The sequence below is a fragment of the Hemitrygon akajei genome, chromosome 1, assembly GCF_048418815.1.
Source record: "Hemitrygon akajei chromosome 1, sHemAka1.3, whole genome shotgun sequence".
Taxonomy (NCBI): domain Eukaryota; kingdom Metazoa; phylum Chordata; class Chondrichthyes; order Myliobatiformes; family Dasyatidae; genus Hemitrygon; species Hemitrygon akajei.
Window position 1 is genome coordinate 190,898,069 of NC_133124.1, and position 18,615 is coordinate 190,916,683.

At 42.6% G+C, this 18,615-nt stretch overlaps 1 protein-coding gene and 1 long non-coding RNA gene across 52 annotated transcripts in view; one reads left to right on the forward strand and one right to left on the reverse strand.

The window, feature by feature from the left end:
• The window catches only part of LOC140733858 (calcium/calmodulin-dependent protein kinase type II subunit beta), a 312,164-nt gene extending 297,614 nt beyond the window's left edge, over window positions 1–14,550 (forward strand). For 41 of the 50 annotated variants that reach the window (XM_073057549.1, XM_073057550.1, XM_073057551.1 and 38 more), the window contains 4 exons: window positions 7,334–7,409; window positions 8,206–8,300; window positions 10,240–10,474; window positions 12,708–14,550. In XM_073057549.1, coding sequence (XP_072913650.1) covers window positions 7,334–7,409; window positions 8,206–8,300; window positions 10,240–10,472 — 404 coding nt within the window. In that variant the 3' untranslated portion in view covers window positions 10,473–10,474; window positions 12,708–14,550. Of the gene's footprint in view, window positions 1–6,844; window positions 6,881–7,333; window positions 7,410–8,205; window positions 8,301–10,239; window positions 10,475–12,707 lie in introns of all 50 variants that reach the window. The other 9 variants (XM_073057559.1, XM_073057563.1, XM_073057566.1 and 6 more) reach the window with 1 other exon arrangement.
• Window positions 14,551–17,363: 2,813 nt separating this feature from the next.
• Window positions 17,364–18,613, reverse strand: LOC140734183 (uncharacterized). 2 transcript variants are annotated; one of them, XR_012100493.1, is made up of 2 exons: window positions 18,499–18,613; window positions 17,364–18,020 (listed from the first exon to the last, which is right to left on the reverse strand). It is a non-coding gene; the product is annotated as an uncharacterized lncRNA (long non-coding RNA). The 2 variants fall into 2 exon arrangements; XR_012100495.1 differs by having other exon boundaries at window positions 18,452–18,613.
• Between the last annotated feature and the right edge of the window lie 2 nt (window positions 18,614–18,615).

Consider the following 18,615-nt stretch of genomic DNA (forward strand, 5'->3'; position numbering starts at 1 on the left):
TCTGATCGGAGGACAGCTGGATAAAGTGTAATGTGGGTAGGTCACTCGGCTTAAATATCAGCTCAGTGTCAGCAGTGGGTGGATATGGCCAAGCAGTGACAAAATGACGAGCAAAGAGGCAGGTATGTGAAACTCTGAGAATGCTTCCTCAGCTCTTCGAAACAAATTGACTGTGTTAACATTTGCAATGTACTGTTAGCCCAAGAAAGCTCCTGTTCCCTTTGGGGGAAGGGAAAATGGGAGAGTTTGAAAAGGAAAGGCAACCTGGCTTGCCTTCATTTGCCTGGAAGCTGATCAAAGCAAAGCTGCTAGTGAGTGGCCATGAGTAGCTGATGGACAGCCGAGAGCTGGGGCCCAGGTTGCTGCTCGCTCACATACCTCAGGAGCAGCGTTCGCTGTTCTATGTCAGGAACACTGAAGTGAGACAGCATCATTCAGTGGCTGATCTCAGCGGGGCAGCAAACTCTCAGGTCTTGTGCAGATTGCAAGCTTAAACACCTTCAGATTTCAAGCTGAAATAAATGAAAGCCACTGAGTAAATTTTATTTTGTCCAGCACAGGGTGTAGAAGTTCGATTTTGGGGTGGAGGGGCTAGATGGATAAGTAACAGGGTTTGGGGTCTTCACTGAAGGGAATCTCTCAGGGTTTTGGATGGTGAACTACCTGGAGGTAGAAATTATGCTGCTTAACATCCCATTCGGTTTGATTTTTAGCCACAAGTCCTCTACAAACTCATCCACCTGCTCATTTGATCCCATTCCCGCTAAGCCGCGGATACTCGCCCTCCCTGTTAGATTAGTGATCCTCTCGCATTCTTACATAGAGCATTACCGCACACTACAGGCCCTTCGGCCCACGATGCTGTGCTGACTTTTTAACCTATTCTAAGATAAATCTAACCCTTCCCCCACATATCACCCTCTATTTTTCCATCGTCCATGTGCCTATCTAAGAGGCTCTTAAATGTCCCTAATGTATCTGCTTCTACCACCACCCCTGGCAGTGGATTCTGCACACTCACCACTCTCTTTAAAAAATCTATACTGTGTTTCAGATGGATCCCGAGTTGGATTTTGGACCTCACTGATGCTGTTGCTTCTTCCACCACTAAGACATTAAACCGGTCTGACCCAATTCAGTCGGCCTGCAGCTGGAACTCCCGTCCACCCCTTAGTCACCGACAGGTGTGGTCAGTGTGGCCTGGTCGCTGTAAATCTCTGGTGTCTGTGCCTTAATTGGCCACTGGGATTGCTCCCCCACCAGCCCCATTCACTGATCTGACCTTCTCCTGGTGGAGCAGAATCAGGCTTATCATCACTGGACGTCGTGACATTTGCTGTTTTAAGGCAGCAGTGCAGTGTAATTTAACAATTACTGTACACTGGAATAAGGAATATGAAAATAAATAAGTAGTAGCGAGGTCATGTTCATGAACTGTTCAGACATCTGAAGTTAGAGGGGAAGAAGCTGCTCTTAAAACATTGAGTACGCATCCTCAGGCTGCTGTACCACTTCCCTGATGAGAAGAGGGTATGTCCTGGATGGTGGGGGTCCTTAATAATGAAAGCCACCTTCCTGAGGCATCACCTTTTGAAAATGTTCTCAGTAGTGGGAAGCCTTGTGCCTGTGATGGAACTGATTGAGTAGTTCTTTTAAGTCCTCTTTGCCAGTCAAAATGTTCTCTGTGGTATGTCTGTAGAAGTTTACTACAATCTTTGGTGGCACACCAAACCTCCTCAAGCTTCTGTTGAAGTAGATCTGCTGGTGTGTCTTCTTCATAATTGCATCAACGTATTGTGCCCAGGTAGATCCAAAGAGATGTTGGCACCCAGGAATTTGAAACTGCTCCCCCTTTCCAGTGCTCAATGAGGACTGGTGTATGTTCTCCCATCTTTTCTTTCCAGATGTCCATAATCAATGCCTTGGTCTTATTGACGCTGAGTGCAAGGTGGTTGTTATGGACACCACTCACTGGCCGCTCTGCCTCGCTCCTGTACACCTCCTCATCACTGGAACTGAGCAGCACCTCAGTTCAACAAATCTCATAGTTGCTTTCACACCATTCTCTGCCCCTCGTGTAACCCTCTGCGACAAATGTGCTACTCTGACAAGTCTAAAATTATTGGGCATGGGTTTAAGGTGAAAGGGAACGATTTAAAAGGGACCTTGGGGGCAACAGTGGTGGTGTTTGCCTGGAATGAGGAAGTGGTCAAGGCAGAGACAATTACAATATTTTAAAAGAGGTTTTGGACAGGTTCGTGGTTTGTGCGTATGCTATGTTGGCACCAGAATGTGTGACAATACTTACGGGCTACCCCCAGCACATCCTTGGTTGTGAACACAGTTGAGGCATTTCACTGTGTTTCGATGTTTATGTGATAACTAACTCAAACACTGAACCTGGGTAGGAAATGTATGTAGAGAGGCAAAGGAGACTAGCTCAGGAAGGCAAATTGGTGAGTTGGGCTGAAAAGCCTGTTTCCATGCTTTCCTGAACTTAGTTCTCTGCCATTAATACTTGTACCTTGAATTCCCAAGGCCCCCTCTAGAATTCCCACCACAAATGAACCAGCCTCCATTTGTTTTCCCTCAGTGCACTCTTGAGAGATCTATCTCTGGTCATTTGCCACAGTATCCAGTTCTCTGACTGGTTGCCGGTTTTGTGTTTAAGGAGCTATCCTTCAATTTCCAGTCTATTGTTTCTTCCTTAGAATTGTACCCTAGGCATGTACAATATGCATAGCCTTATCATAGTCTGTCTCCACAAAGCACTGGCGGGACATGTAACGGGTCTGTCAGCGAGTGAAATGAGCCAGGCTGGTTAATTTACGAATGTGATGTCTGATATGATGAAAGACTGGAGACTGAAGTATTGTTTCCTGTGTAATGCCTTTCAGATGCTATTGTGCAGTCCTTCAAACAACCCAGTGTCAGCTGGTTAAGCGGTTAACTGTTCAATGCTCTACTTTTCCTGCTGGCCACTCGTTGAATGATAATTCAGAGCTCCCGCTCCTTTGAAGAGTCTGGCGCAGTCAAATGGCAACTTTCTCTGCCAGTAACTTTGCCTGAGACCCTTGGTGACCCTTCAGCATAAGGTGTCAGCTACCTCTCTGATCAGTGGGTGCTTTTCTGATGGCTTGTTTATCAAGTGATCCAGTCCTATCTCAAAAGTAGATGCAGGTAGCTCCAGCTAGGACACGGTACTACGAAGGAATACCAGCCAGTCTGCAGTGCAGCCACTCTCGGGCGAGTGAGCATATTGGAGAATTCTGCAGGTTCTTCCAAGGGCAACTCCATTTGTATACTACTGGGCAGTACCACACAGAAATAGGTGCCATGGCTGCATCTTCCCTTGCCTGAGCCACAGTGGGTGAATATAGAGCATGTATCACAAAGCCACAGCTGAAATCGGGTAACACCACCAGACCAGAAGTCATGCCTGTGGTTTTCCTGCCCTTTTCTGCTCGGAAAAGGAACTGATGGATCCTAAACATAGATCATGAGTGAAGGTGTGTTCACGTCAACTCATTTTCTTTTGTAACAACATCAGAGTTTGGTGGCAGTAAGGGGGATAGTTTGTAAGTGAGGAAACTTTTCCCAGTTTGCATTATAACTTTTAATGTGTTTGTACACTCGGTGCACTTAAAACCAATTAACTGGTCAGAAGACAGTGAATTGCGTGGAAGCCAAAATGAATAGCCGCTGTGAAGGAATTGTAAAACTCTCATACAATTCTTGATGTACCTTCTCCTGCAACATTTATCTGGGGCATTTAATTAACTAGACACTTCCAGAAGTGAGCATGTAGCAATCTTTCATATTAGAATTATCATCAAATAAAGTTTAAGGCACATGTTCAGTTATTTTGCAATGTAGTGATAGAGAGAATGAACTTGGTTTGATCAGTCGGGCGAATAGACTAAGTAAAAGATGCCGAGTGAGAGAGAGTTTAGGGGAATATAAGTACAGTGGATTCTGGTTAACTGGGACACATTGGGACCTGTACATTTTGATCCAATTATGTGACTGTCCCAATTAACCAAAATTTCATGGAAATAGTTAAAAAGGTATAAAAAAAGTAACTAATTATGTACTGAAGTGAAATACAGATCAAATTATGACACTATCAATACTATTACAGTATAAAAAACTATATTAGTTCTCGACGGAAGAATTCATCTAGCTGCCATGTTCTTTTGATTGACAGTAAATGATCAAAATCAGCGCAAATACCTACTGTAGATATTGGACTGCCTCAAGCAATTTTCAACAATTGCCTCCTCCAAATCTTCATTTTCATTGTAACATTTAATATGATTGTCAATACATTCAAATTCTTCGTAGTTCCAAACTTAGTTCACTAACTTAGTCGAGGAATCATTTCATTTTCACTCCCGGTTATTTCTGGCATCTCCAAGTCTGAATGCTTGAAACAGCAGTGAGCAAAACACTTCTGAATTGTCTTCCTGCTTATTTCTCACCAACTATCAGCGACAAAAATCACTGCTTTTTGAACACAAACACCTGCAACAGACGCTTTTAAAAACTCTTTGCTCTAAGCACGGTTACTAACGGCCACACAAGTCTGACGCCAGTTAGAAACTATTTGGCAACAATCTCCTGCCCCAATTGAGTGGCGTGGTGTCCCAAATAAACAAAGGGAATCCTGGCTATTTTCTCGATTCATTTTTGTTCTTTGAGAGTTGTCCCAAATAAGCAGCTGCCTCAGTGAACCGGGATTCGCTGAGCTGAGCTGTGGGCAAGGGAGGAGAAGATGATTGTAGTGATGATTACTGAAGCTTTATTAAAATCTTTTTTTGTTGACAAATACATTGCACCAAAGGTCTGCAATTTTTCTGCCAAGTAATACTAGTGAACTTTTTCTCATTGTACACTGAGGAAGGTTGGATGTATATACACTCTGCCAGCTCATATCTGGACACATTTTCGCCAATCAATTAAACACTGACGTGCTGAGGAGTGAATTTTGATTACAAACAAAACTGTAATTATTGTGTTTGTATTGGATGAAAGCTCTGGTGCTAGTCTAATTGATTGTGGAATCAAATCTCTTCCAAAGATGATTGCATGCTAAACATAGAACTGCCTGTCGACACACACGTGAGTTGAATTTTTGGGCACTGACGTGAAGGCCATGTGTAGTCTAATACTTTGGGGAAATGCAATAGAGGCTTGTTAGCAAGCATAAAGTGAGCCTGAGCCTGAGTTTGCTGTGATGTAAAACATAATCTTTGCATGTTTGGCAAACTCTTCAGTCTTGGCCATCACAGGAGCATCAGGAAAATCTTTGCTCTGTACCCCACAGATTGCAGTTGGGTTTTTTTCTCTCAAAAGAACCGATATGTGGCCATCACAAGAGCAACAGTAGCTGGTGAAATTGCCCTTCATCTGTTCCCTTCCAGTTGAGAATGAAGGTTAAAATTGGGTAGGGGCAGGGAAGTAAGATAACCAGCAGTGTACCATAGATTGCTGTAGAAATGCACATGTTTCTTTAATTTTAACCATTAAGTGTCTGATTCACTGTTTTTGCCAGGTTATGATTACATTAGGCCTTTAGCACTCCCGTAGAATAGCAAACTCTCATATAAAATATTAGGAAATGTAATATCGACTTGGAAATCTGAGTGGTGTTACATCTTGGGTGTAAGCAGTATTAGTCTGTATAACATCAAGAATGTCATAGACAAAGTTTTGAGGATTAAAGGGCACTTCTGACACACTCATGCCTGCATCATCATTCGGCGTCACAATGATGGAATATGCATTTGCTGTTACAGAAATGTCTGTGTTGTGACTAGCTCTGACTCACAAGTGAGGGTAAGGGCAGAGGGTGCTTGCCTGTTTGCGTGTCTAGAATCAAAGAACACTGATGGAAGCTAACACTGTGCTGTATCTTTTGTTGCACGTTATAGAGAAGGTGGGGGTAAATTTTTATCACATTGTCAGCTGTTTAAAATTACACAAATCTCTATTTTCAGCCCTTGGTTATGAAGCTATAGCACAGAGTATGCTTTGTCATTGGAAATAAGCAGTATGTGTCAAATGTTCACGAGATGAATTTGGGAACTGGCAGAATTCTAACATTTGAAGCATATTAAAGCAAATCAGCATCGTATTCATAATCTCTTATGGCCCAAAATGCAGGGACCAGGATAGAGAGTGCAGAATGTCATTTGCAGGAAATGACTGTAAATAGTAACAAAATAAAATATTTAACAAATCAAATCTTTTTAGCTCAGTAAAGTGGCAAAACTTCATAAGACCTGGGTACTGTCTCCAAATTAATAAAATCGCGATTGGAATTTGTCACCATGTTCTACACCTTTTGCTGTACATGGATTTATGATATTTTTAGATTGAAATCTAATGTACAATTGCTGCTTACAGCAATTTGGATGTATGTTTATTTGTGGTAAATAATGTCTCACAGTAATTTTTATTGACCACACATTGTCTGTGTGTTGAAGGCCAGCACTGCTAATTCAAATGGCAGAGGTTTCCATCACTGTTTTTAATGAAAACAATACCACTATACTTTTTAATATACAGTCATTGCGAAGGTTATGATGTTTCAGTCATTAACAAGCCACATCCATACTTGGAGTTTCTGGGAATATTGTTTAAATAACAATTCTGTTATGTGTGATGTCTTGTCTTTTGAAAGCAAGCAGCTAAAAGGACATCGTGGCTCGGCGGGTCGCAAGTCTTAAGTAATTACCGTACTTTCACGAAAACAACCTGCAGGGTTTATCTTTTTAAACGTATTCCAGAGGCAATGTGGCTTGTATTCGTGGGCGGGTTATATGTGCGACTTTTTTTGCAGATGGCTGGCCAACTTCGGTCTTCCTACAGGTAAGAGGTAAGTCATTGCAAAAGTGAAGATGGCTAAGATTTTAATCTGTGTCTGTGAACAAGGGAACTGTTTTAGCGTGTTTCAAAATGGGCTTTAATCTTTAATCGAAAGGGTGCTTTTATCAGGCATTGAAGCGGGATGGGCTTATTGTACGGGATTGAGTTTCTTTCTCAGAAATGGAATGTAATTGTGGTAATTAGGTTACAGCCCAGGTTTTTTTTCGTGAAATTACGGTAACAATCCAAAGTATGAGCTTACACTAATTAAAATTAATTGTAAAAGTTAATATTATCATCTATTCTAGGCTCCAATTTTAATTAGCTACTTAATGAAATGAATTACTCTAAATGGGAATTGATACCATTAGGCAGGGGATCAAACTGATATTTTTTTTATCCCCAGTTGTAATGATGTTTGGATGGTATCAAATGTCCCATTTTCTTTTTGTTTCTTTTCCAGCTCGCAAGCAAGAAATCATCAAATTAACTGAACAGCTTATCGAAGCAATTAATAATGGGGACTTTGAAGCATATGCGTAAGTTTTGGGTTCATTTTTGCTATTCATTAACACTTGGCCACTGTCATCGTACCAACTAGTCAACCCATTCACAGAAACATTACAGCAATTTGTGACTTAATCCTATTCAGGAATGTGTTCAGATTTGCTCTGATCACATCTCTGAGTGCAGTAATGTAATTATTTTACATTTTACATTTGAATTAATTTTTCATTGCTTCATTCCTCTATTTACAACCATTTATGCTGTAACACCATTGTCTTTTTATATTGATTTAATATAATCTATTATTGATATAATCTGTACTTACACTTGATTTATTTTTCATTGAGGTAAATAGTGTGGAAATCCCCAGTTCAAAAGATTAGACAAAGATGTCCTTTTGACCAATTTTACAATTGACTAATTTTAATTTACAAAATTTAACTTAACAGAATGTTTTCTCCTTTTGTGAATCGAGGAATGGCTGAATAAATCCTCAAAAGATCAGTCTGCCCCAGCATTAATTTGGTTTGATGGAAGAATAAATTTACTTTTTTTGAAGGACACTTAAAATCCTGAAACAATTCTTGCAGTGTTGTTTTCCAAGTTTCTGATTCGGCCCTTTGTGTTCCCTTTTTAAGATCTGGGTTGACCCGTGTCATCACCCATTGAAGAGTGAAGAGGTAGTGTTCTCAGATAAGGTTAATCACAGCTAAATGCAGAGTGGATGCTTCTCTACTCTGCCTCACTCTCGAGCTAAAGCACCAGTGTGCCATTTTATCCATTTTCCTTTCTGCCTGGTTAGATAATACCTTTACTGATTGTTTACAGGAAGATTTGTGACCCGGGACTAACATCGTTTGAGCCTGAAGCACTGGGCAATCTCGTTGAAGGAATGGACTTCCACAGGTTTTATTTTGAGAACTGTAAGCAAGTTGAAACTATTAATTCTGAATTGAGAAGTATGTAAAATATTTCAGTGTGGAAATAGTACTGTAACAATGAATATCTCGCCTGATCTCTCCAGGAGAATCTGTCCTTGCATCAGCTATGTACATACATGGTTTCCCTTTTCTTCTAGCATATTGATTTGCACCTTCAGTTATTTCATGCCAACAGCAAGTAATTGATTAAAGCAAATATTCCTGTTCTCCTTTCATCTTTTAATGTCCACCTGGTAGTCCGTCCAAGAAACACGATCAGAAAATGAGCTCCCTAAGTGCATGTCATTTTTCCATTTGTTCTGTCACGTACAGTCTGACTGAAGCTGATATAGAAAGATCCTTTCTGATTAGACTTGTGACACCAGCCCTGCGGTGCTGTGGCACAAACATTTTTACTTCCTCCAATTCAGTGGAAGCTTGTCGAATCCACCCACTTCCCTTCTGCACTGCTCGCTGCTCCTGAGATGCAGAAAGGCAGCTTGTTCCCATGACTCCACCAGTCTGCTTGAAACGCCTGCTCGCCTATGTGCGGAGAGCTTGGTTGTTCTCCCTGCCTGAACATTATCTCTGCTCCTCCCCAGCTGTGTGCTGAAGATCGGGAATTCAGTACAAATATCCAATTGAGTTTTACCACTATAATCCTGTTTCAGAATTGACATAAGCACCTGCACCATGCATTTATACATTGAGGAAATTATAATTTCAAGTTAAGGATCGCATGCATAATTACTGCTTATAATAGCTTAAAATGGAAATGTGTTTTCTATGATAAGTTTTCTCAATGCTTTTTTGAGACCTAGTGATAATTCAAGATTCGAGATTGTTTAATGTCATTTCCAGTACACAAATGTAAAAGAGAACAGAATAATTGTTACTCCCAATCCGTTGCAGCACAGTAACAAAGAACACAAACACAATGAATATAATTACATTAGATAGCTTACAGTATATATTGTACATTGATTGATTGTATGGCCATAAAGTGACGCTAGGCACAGGAGTGTCTGTACATAAGGTGACTCTGAAAGGAAATGATAAAGTGGTTGGGGGTGTGGAGGGGTGGGATAGTGGGCGGAGGTGTTGATCAGCCTTTTTGTTTGGGGAAAGTAATCATTTTTGAGTCTGATGGTCCTAGTGTGGATGCTACGCAGCCTCTTCCCCGACGGGAGTGGGACAAACAGTCCATGAGCAGAGTGGGTGGGATCCTTCCATGATGTTACCGGCCCTGTTCCAGCACCTTTCTGTACATAAGAATGATATATTTGTACAATATGGAGGGAGATCCGCGGGTGGTGTGATCCCATGTCCTGTTTGGTATTGAGGGGTGCGGGTTTGGGTGGCACTGTATGTTGCAGATGACAGAAACCCCAACCACAGGTGAAGGAAGTGTATGTGGCTTTTAAATAGGTGAGTGAGGGACTTGGATCAAATGGATGCAGTAAAGATGTAGTTTAATTTGGCATCGTGTTTGGCACAGACATTCTGGGCCAAAAAGCCCTGTAGAGTTTTGTATTCCGTGACTGGCAGGTTGACGGGGTACCTTTCCAATCTGGATAATGTTGAGCGGGCGCGTGGACAGTATGCCGTCACACTCCTCTCAGATGATGGAAAGGCTTTGGGACGCCAGGAAATGAGTCACTCGCTGCAGGATCCCTAACCTCTGACCTTCGCTTGTGCGTCCATGGCCCAGTTGAGTTTCTGCTCAGCAATGGGCAAAGTGAAGGTATTGATGACGGGGCATTCGGAAATGGTGATGCCACTGAATGTCAAGGGTTGGGCTCTGCCTTGTTAAAGCTGGTCATTACCTGACACTTTGCCACTCATTGGCCCAGGAACAGTAGCACCTGTTGATGGGGTCACTGTGAAGTGCTAAACTGAAATGATAGAATAACTACTGTTCTTTTTTTTTTCTCTCCTGTAGTGTTATCAAAAAACAATAAACCCATCCACACAACTATCTTGAATCCTCACGTCCATTTGATCGGGGAGGATGCTGCCTGCATAGCGTACATCCGACTCACCCAGTACATAGACGTTCAGGGTAGGCCGCGGACAACTCAGTCAGAGGAGACACGAGTCTGGCACCGTCGGGACAGCAAATGGCAGAACGTTCACTTCCACTGCTCGGGTGCCCCAGCAGCACCACTCCAGTGAAGGTATGATTGCGGGCTTTCGAACGAGTGGTGGTACACCCAAAGGAGGGGAAACTAAGATAGTTTAAGCCAGGGTTCCCAAACTGGGGTCCGTGGACCCCTAGTTTAATTATATTGGCCCATGGCATAAAAATGGTTGGGAATCCCTGGTTTAAGCAGACCAGCTAGAATAGCCACACATTTGCTTCATTCCTTTAGCCCTAGGTTTCTGCTTCACCCGTGAAAACCTCGTGATCCTCATCTATCATGTCTGTATTGCACAAACGCAAGAGATTCGACAGATACTAGAAATCTTGAGTAACACACAGAAAATGCTGGAGGAACTCAACAAGTTAGACAGTATCTATGGAGGGACGTTTCAGGCTAATCCTTCTTCACGACTTGAAAGGAAGGGGGCAGAAACATTTTACCTCTTCCACCTCCCTCCCAACTTCATACCCCTTCTCTATGACTTATCGCCTGCCAGTTTGTGCTCCTTCCCCTCCTCCTACCTTATTCTGGCTTTTTGCCCCTTTCCTTCCCTGTCCTGATGAGGGGTCTCAGCCTGAGACATTGACTGTTCATTCCCCTCTATAACTGTTGAGTTCCTCCAGCATTTTATGTATGTACTACAGTCACAAGACTCAAGTAAATTCTGATGTTACTCAGCTGTGAACCTTCCTCCCTAAGTCATCACCTTTTGTAGTTAATTCGTAACCGTTTCCATCCCCCCCCCCCAACCAATTTAACAGTTCCTAACACCCATTTATTTTGCAATGATTGTTGAATTCCACAACTAAAGAAGGGCTCACTCGTTATTCATGCTTCCTTAGAACTGCAGCTCCAGGTCATTTCACTGATCCATTTCCTCGACTGGCCTTTCAGCTGGCAGGGCCACACCTCTCTCCTCTCATTTTATTGTGATCTCTGTGCTCCAGAGATAAACTTTACTCATCCGTGGTTGTGTTGCAAATGGCTTTAACCTCGTCGCTGTGCGCTGTACTGTCCATTAATCCATCTGTTAGTATTCAGTGATCCACATATATGGGTTTTTGTGAGTAGGCATGCTTGCCTTCGTTAGTTAGGGCATTGAGTATTAGAGTCAAGTTTAATTATCGTTCAACCATATATGAACGGAGCCAAATGAAACAGCATTCCCCTGGGGCCAAGGTACAAAACTCACTACCAACAGCACACGGCAAATAACACCTATGGTTACAACTTCAGAAAAACAGTCACAAAGAGAAAAAATGATATTTCCCAAGTCTCTGAGTGGCATGACTGTTGATTGTCCTGGTCTAGCTTATTCTTCCACAGAGAGTAGCACCAAAAAACTTTGGTTAAATCTCATTTGGACCAGTGTGTACAGTTCTAGTCGCCCCGTCATAGGAAATGGGTGGCAGCTTTGGGAAGGGTGCAGAAGAGCCTTTCCAGGATGCTTCCTGGATTAGCGAGTTCGAGCTGTAATGAGAAGTTGGGCAGAGTCAGGTTGTTTTCTCTGCACCTTGGGAGGCTGAGGTACACCAGATAGAAGTTTTCTAAAAATCATGTGGGAGGTGTAGATGGGGTGGCTAATCGATCTTTTTCCCAGGGTAGAAATATCAAAGACTAGAGTGGATAGCTTTTAAGATGAGAGGGTGAAAATTTAAAGCGTGCATGGGCATTTTTTTAAAGAGGGACAGGTTCCTGAAATGTGGTGGGAACAGGCAGGATAGTGGCATTTAAGAGGAGTTTGGGCAGGAACATGAACATAAAGGAAATGGGAAGGATGTAGGTCATATGTAGGCAGATGAGATTTTCATTTGGCATCATGGTTGGCCCAAATATTGTGGGCTGAGTGGCCGATTCCTGCAATGTTCTCTTCTATGAATACATCTCATTCAGGGTCTAAAAGAGAAACTTTTCAGGCTGGAGGGTCTCGGCCTGAAACGTTGACTGCTCGTTTCCATGGATGCTGCCCGACCTGCTGAGTTCCTCCAGCGTGTTTGTACGTGTTGATTTGACCCCAGCATCTGCAGTGTACTTTGTGTTTAAAATGCAAGAATGGCTTCCTGGCTTCCTTTTGAAATCTGTGTTCACGTTAGATCTAGGATCTCTGCCAAGCTGTCCAGCTCAGCAAATGCCAGGGTCTGCAGCGCCTCTCTGTACATGTTTGCTTAGTGTAGCGACAACTCCACTTCGGCCTCATTGTACTCTAACCTTGCTCTTGCTTTTGGTAAATCAATCTGCCTTTATATTTTGTTTGTTGTTCCCACAGAGCTGAAGGAGTTAACAGAGTTGTGTTCCGAGCAAACATTCTAGCCGAGCCGCGATCTGGTGGCCTCTGAAGACCAGCAGTGACATGCACGTGTCCGCATGCACATTATGCTCCTGGTGGCTGCATAATTGTCACGTTTGTGGAACTATATGGTGTTTCTTTCAGCCGTCTCAAGATGCAGACATTTAAAAAAAACAAAAAAAATTACAAAAGGCTACTGTATATGTACTTTATATAAATCATATTTGATGGCAGTGATTTGTACAATTCATTCAAAACATTTGCCAAAGCATGAAGGTTAAAATTTAATGGTGATTATCCTAATGTTGGAGGGTTCGTGTTCCATTTTACATTTTCTTGTACACTAAAGATGTGTCATTTGTTCTTTGGAAAGCATAGATTTTGATGTAGTTATGCTTGTCTCAGTGGAACTCAGGGCAGTTGGAAACAAGGCCCTGCTACTTCCACTGGCACTTTTTGTGTGGTTTAAGGCAGAAGACAGCCAACTAAACAGTCAACATTTCATTCAAACCGGCCTCGTGACTGGATGTTAACTGGGAAAACAAAGTAGTCTTCTGCCATCACCAAATTGTGACAGGAAGTTGCTCCTGTGCAACTTAAGTACATGAAGAAATATGGCAACCGGATTTATCATTTCTTATGCCTTTTGTGTGTGTATTGAAAAAGTTAGCTCAATTTATGGATTTTTCTCTTGTTTTGTGTGAAATGTGTTTATTTGATATAACAAAGTTTAAAGTAAATAACTTAAAAAGGTAACAGGTACATGTGAAAATTTAAAAGTTTCAGTAGAATTCTTCCCAGATTATATTCATTTAAGAAGTGAATGAGTTAACTATATCATAATTAAAGTAGCAAGACCCAATACAGTGTTCTTTACTGTTTCCTTAATACTGTGCTACCGACTCTAGAGTTTATGAGAAACCTGTTGCCATCTATTAACTGTATATGCATTTTTACAGAGTTGATGCATGTTATATATTTATAGCCAATAATTTTGTGTTGAACTGCCAATATGGGTTCAGATGATGTACCAAGTTTTCCTGCTTTCAATTGCACATTCTTGGATGCGTGTAGTAATACAATGTGATGCCGAAGCTCTGTGTGGCTGGACAGCCTCTCAGAAAGGCATGATCACTTTGTTGTTTCTTTGTTAAGCTTGTGTAGAAAATAGTTTACTGAAATGGACAACGGAATTTTTTTGCATGACACAGTTAACCCTGTTAGTTTCTAAAATGATTGCCTGTAGAGCTATACGTTTCTCTTTGCCTCTCCTTTCTGAGCTTAGTAACAGCAACATTTTTGTCTGATGATGTGTAATAGAAACCTGGTTTGCATGCATTCTAACGACCGTTTAACGATTTTGCGCAGGGGCTGTGAAAACGCATCAAGAGGACTCCTCTTTTCGTTTTTATGGATGTTTTAAATTAGACAGCAAGGGGTCTTAATTGTAATGAGCTGTGCGTGGATCATATTTTTTTATTTTTTTTTACGAGGGCTGTGGAACCCATGAATTAAACAAATGAGTTTTACCTCATTTTATGCCTCGCGTGGCTTTAAGTGTGGAAAAAGTTGATTTTGCTGGAGATATTTTTACGGTTGAAAATGATGGACTATATTTGCTTTTTACACAGCAACTTGCCTGAATATGAAATGTGATTTCTTTTTAATTATTCAAGTTCTCTGCAGCTGAAATTCTGTCAGGTCTGGTTTATATGAGGACAAAAACATTATGTTACAGGACGTGGTCTGTGTGTCCCTCTCACCATTTAAAAATTGTTGATATGTCAGAAATAAAACTTGACTCTATGACTATTGTGCGAAATGCTTGTTTTGTGAATTAATGATTTGTATGTTACTGTAAAATTAGTTTAAGGTGGGAATAAGCTGTAGTAGTCCTAACGAAGACATTTGGGGAGGGTTGAAAATCACCATCGGTCCCACAGTGGCTGCTTTGGGTGGTGGTGTTGCAGTGGGACCCTATCCCACTACCCCTTTCCCTCTCACATTTTCTTCTTCCTCATACCTCCATTCAGCCTCCACCTCCTGTTCCCCCCCCCCACCTCTTCCACATCCTCTCTCCATTGCTTCACCCACCTTCCCTCTTTAACCCCTTTCTGTTCTACTCTTACTCCACTGTAACTCCCTCTCTCCATCTTACCCCACTCTCACTTCCCCTCACTGCCAATGGCCTCCTTTTTTCCCTTCACCCACTTCTCACCAATCAACGTGATCCTGTCTGATCTATACTGGCCTCAAGATCTCTTCCCCATAACCCTCAATTCCTCCATCCCTCAACACTTTCGATACATCTGGTCAGTATGAGAAGCTGGTGCACATCACAAGTCCTGGTTATGCGACCACTGGTGCCAGGCAATCTCTGAAGAGTATTGATAATGGCTGGGGTCACCCGCCTTGTAAAATCATTGCCCAGAAGAAGACAATGGCAAACCACTTATGTAGAAAAATTCGCTAAGAACATATATGGTCATGGGAAGATCATGTCATATGACACAGCACATAACAGACAAACGATCTGGTCTCCAGCACCCTCAGGGCATAGAATTCAAGAGATTCACTTCAGATTAGAAATTTCTTGCAATTCAGTTTTAAATGAATGGCATCTTATTATGAATCTATGTCGCTGTTCCACAAGCGAAAACATCCCAACATCCACCTATCAAGTCTCCCTAGGGTTTTTTATGTCTCAATCAGATACACCTCATACTTATATGTATAAATAGTAAATAATTGAAGGCCAAGAACTGATCTCTGGGGCTCTTCACAAGTTATATACCTCCAGCCTGAAAAGAACCCATTTATTCCAGCTCTGTTTCTAGGTAGTAGTTTTAAATCCAGTCAAAGGAACTTCTAACACTAAAATTTTATGCCCCACCCTGTTCAGACTTTGCTCATCATTTCTCTTCTCGATCCTGATGCAGGGTTCCAACCCAAAATATTTGTAAATTCCAAGACCCCCTCCCTTCCACAGTACAAGGGGCACCCAATAGCGTAGTGGTTAGTGTGACACTAGTACACTCAGGGCACAAGTTCAATTCTCACACCATGGGTAAGATGTTTTACGATCTTCCCATGAGCACTTGGGTTTCCTCCCAAATTCCAAAGACATTATCGGTTAATTGGTCATTGTAAATTGACCTGTGATTAGGCCAGGGTTAAATAAGTGGGTTGTTGGGCGGTGAGTTGGAAGCAATTTCTTCTCAGAAGTGAATCCCTTGAATTAGCAGGATGAGTGTGGTCCTTGATGTAATCTCTACATAATGAATAAAGAACAGTGCAAGGTCTACTCCAATATCAATCTAACTCTTCACTCCCAAAAACTGTAACCCTCCATTTTTTTCTTTCATCCATGTGCCTTTCTAGGAGTCCCTTTAAAATGTCCCTAATGTATTACCACCACCTCTGGGAGCACATTCCATAAACCGTGTAAAGAAAAAATGTCTCCAAATACCACCCCCCATACTTTTCTCCGGAACACATTTTAAAGTTATGCCCCCTTGTATTAGTCACTTCCACCCTGGGAAAACATCACTGGCTGACCACTCTATTTATGCCCCATCGCCTTGATGCTGAGTTTCTCCAGCAAACTGTTTGTACCCCTCCTACCCCATTCCCTTTTGATTTATTCACCATCCCTCTATTCAGATTAAAGCCTAGCCCACAACTCTATTCCTGTGATTGCCCAGAACACTGGTCTCGGTATAATTCAGATGAAGCCCATCCCAGAGAAAGGACTCTCCTGCTCCCCAGGACTGATGACAACGTCCCAAAGATTGGAACCCATTTCATAGCAATACCAAGCTTCAAGTCACACATTTACCTCTGTAACCCTACAGATCTGCATGTGTTTGCCAATCTGCATGTGGTTTAGGAAATGATATGGAGATTATCACCCTTGTAGATCCGCTCTTCAATTTTGCCCCAAGGTCCTCATAAGCCCTCATCAGAACCTCTTTCCTGGCCCTGCCTGTGTGGTTAGTCCCTACATGGACCTAGGACCCACAAATGGATTCTATCACACCTACTCTCTCCAGTGCAGGTGTCCTTAACACTAGCTCCAGACAGATAGCACAGCCTTCCGTACTCTGCGGCAGTGAACGGTGTCTTCTATCCTATCCCCTACGACGATAATGTTTCTCTTTTCTTCCGCCACTTGAATGGCTTCCTTGCGAGATAGTGCTACGTAGTCCCCACCTCATCCACAGGGTGCAAAAATCTGGTACCCATTTGACAGGGGTGAAGGGCTGAAGGCTGGATCCCCCGGTCAGAGTCCTGTCTCTCAACATCTGCCAATTCGCACTCCAGGATCTGGCAGCATTGATGGACGGGTATGGAGAATTGCTGCAGATTCCCAGCACCTGCAGTCTTCTGTATCTCCAACACAACAACCCTGATCAGAAGTTCCTGGAATAGCCTCGCTTGCCCCCTCTCTTGCCCCCCTACTTCCTTTTGTCCCACTCCTTCTTCACTTTTCTCCCCTGCCATACATCTTTCCTCCTGTTCACCTTCCATTCCTCTCTCACCCCGTTCTCTCGTCCTCTATTCCTTCCTGGGAAAGGGGCAGAGAGATTTAAAGTGTGTAACATAGGCTTGAAGAGCACCAGGGCAAAGACAGTGTTATAAAATTAATATTTATTTTTAAAATTTGAGTTTGTATGTGGACCCTGATGTTCTGATTCAACTGGCCACATTTATTTACAGTGATGTTGAGAGGGACTGGGCAGATAATTCCCAAGTCACGGATGGTATTCACAGACATAGAATAGTGCCAAGACAACAACGCTGCACTCAACATCACTAAGACCAAAGAACTGATTGCAGACTTCATGAAGGGGAAGTCTGGGGGACACAGAATTGAAGGATCAGCAATGGAAAAGGTGAGAAGTTTCAAGTTCCTGTGTGTCAACTTCTCTGAGGACCTATCCTGGGCCCAACATATTGATGCAAACAAAAAGAAGGCATGACAGTCGCTATATTTCATTCAGAGTTTGAGGAGACTTGGTATGTCACTAAAGACTCTCGGCAAATTTCTACAGAAGTACTAAGGACAGCATTCCAACTAGTTAGTTGCCTTATCGGGTATGAACTGCACAAGATCAGAAAGAGTTGTATAAAGTTATAAACTCGGCTAGCTCCATCATGGCCACTGGCCTCCCCAGCATCAAAGACATCTTCAAAAAGTGATACCTCAAATAGCCGGCATCCATCATTAAGGGCCTGCTTCACTCAGGACATGCCCTGTTCGCATTGCTACCACCAAGGCGGTACAGGAATCTGAAAACACACATGGAACGTCTTAGCTTCTTCCCCAGCACCATCAGATTTCCGAATGGACAATGTTCACTACCTCACATTTTCACCTATCCCCCTGTGTTTACAGTAGTTTAATTTAATTATATTACACATGCATGTTTCTAATCGTAATATAGTTTCTATTATTATGTACTGCAATATACTGCCGCCGCAAAACAACATTTTTCACGGCATATGCCAGTGATGTTAAGCCAGATTCTGATTCTGATCTATTTCTGGCTCAAAGAGCTTAGTACAAACACTCCAAGAGCTGCTCACCCTTTCTGTTTACCGCCTGCCTTTACAAGGTCTCTCCATTCTCCCCCTCCTCACCAATCTATATCTCCCCACCCCACAATACCAATCAACCCCTCATCCAACCAGTCCTCCTCTTCCCCTGACCGCCCACATACTCCAGGGAGCAACACTGCGCCACGGTCCATGAGATTCACTCTCTGACCCTTTTCGGCCACAGCCGGAGGGAGCATCGCGGCCCGGCCTGTCCGTTCCGATCACAAGGCGCCCCGAGGTCACCCACGTTAAATCCCCGGGCGGGAGCCTCCCACCCCACCCCCGC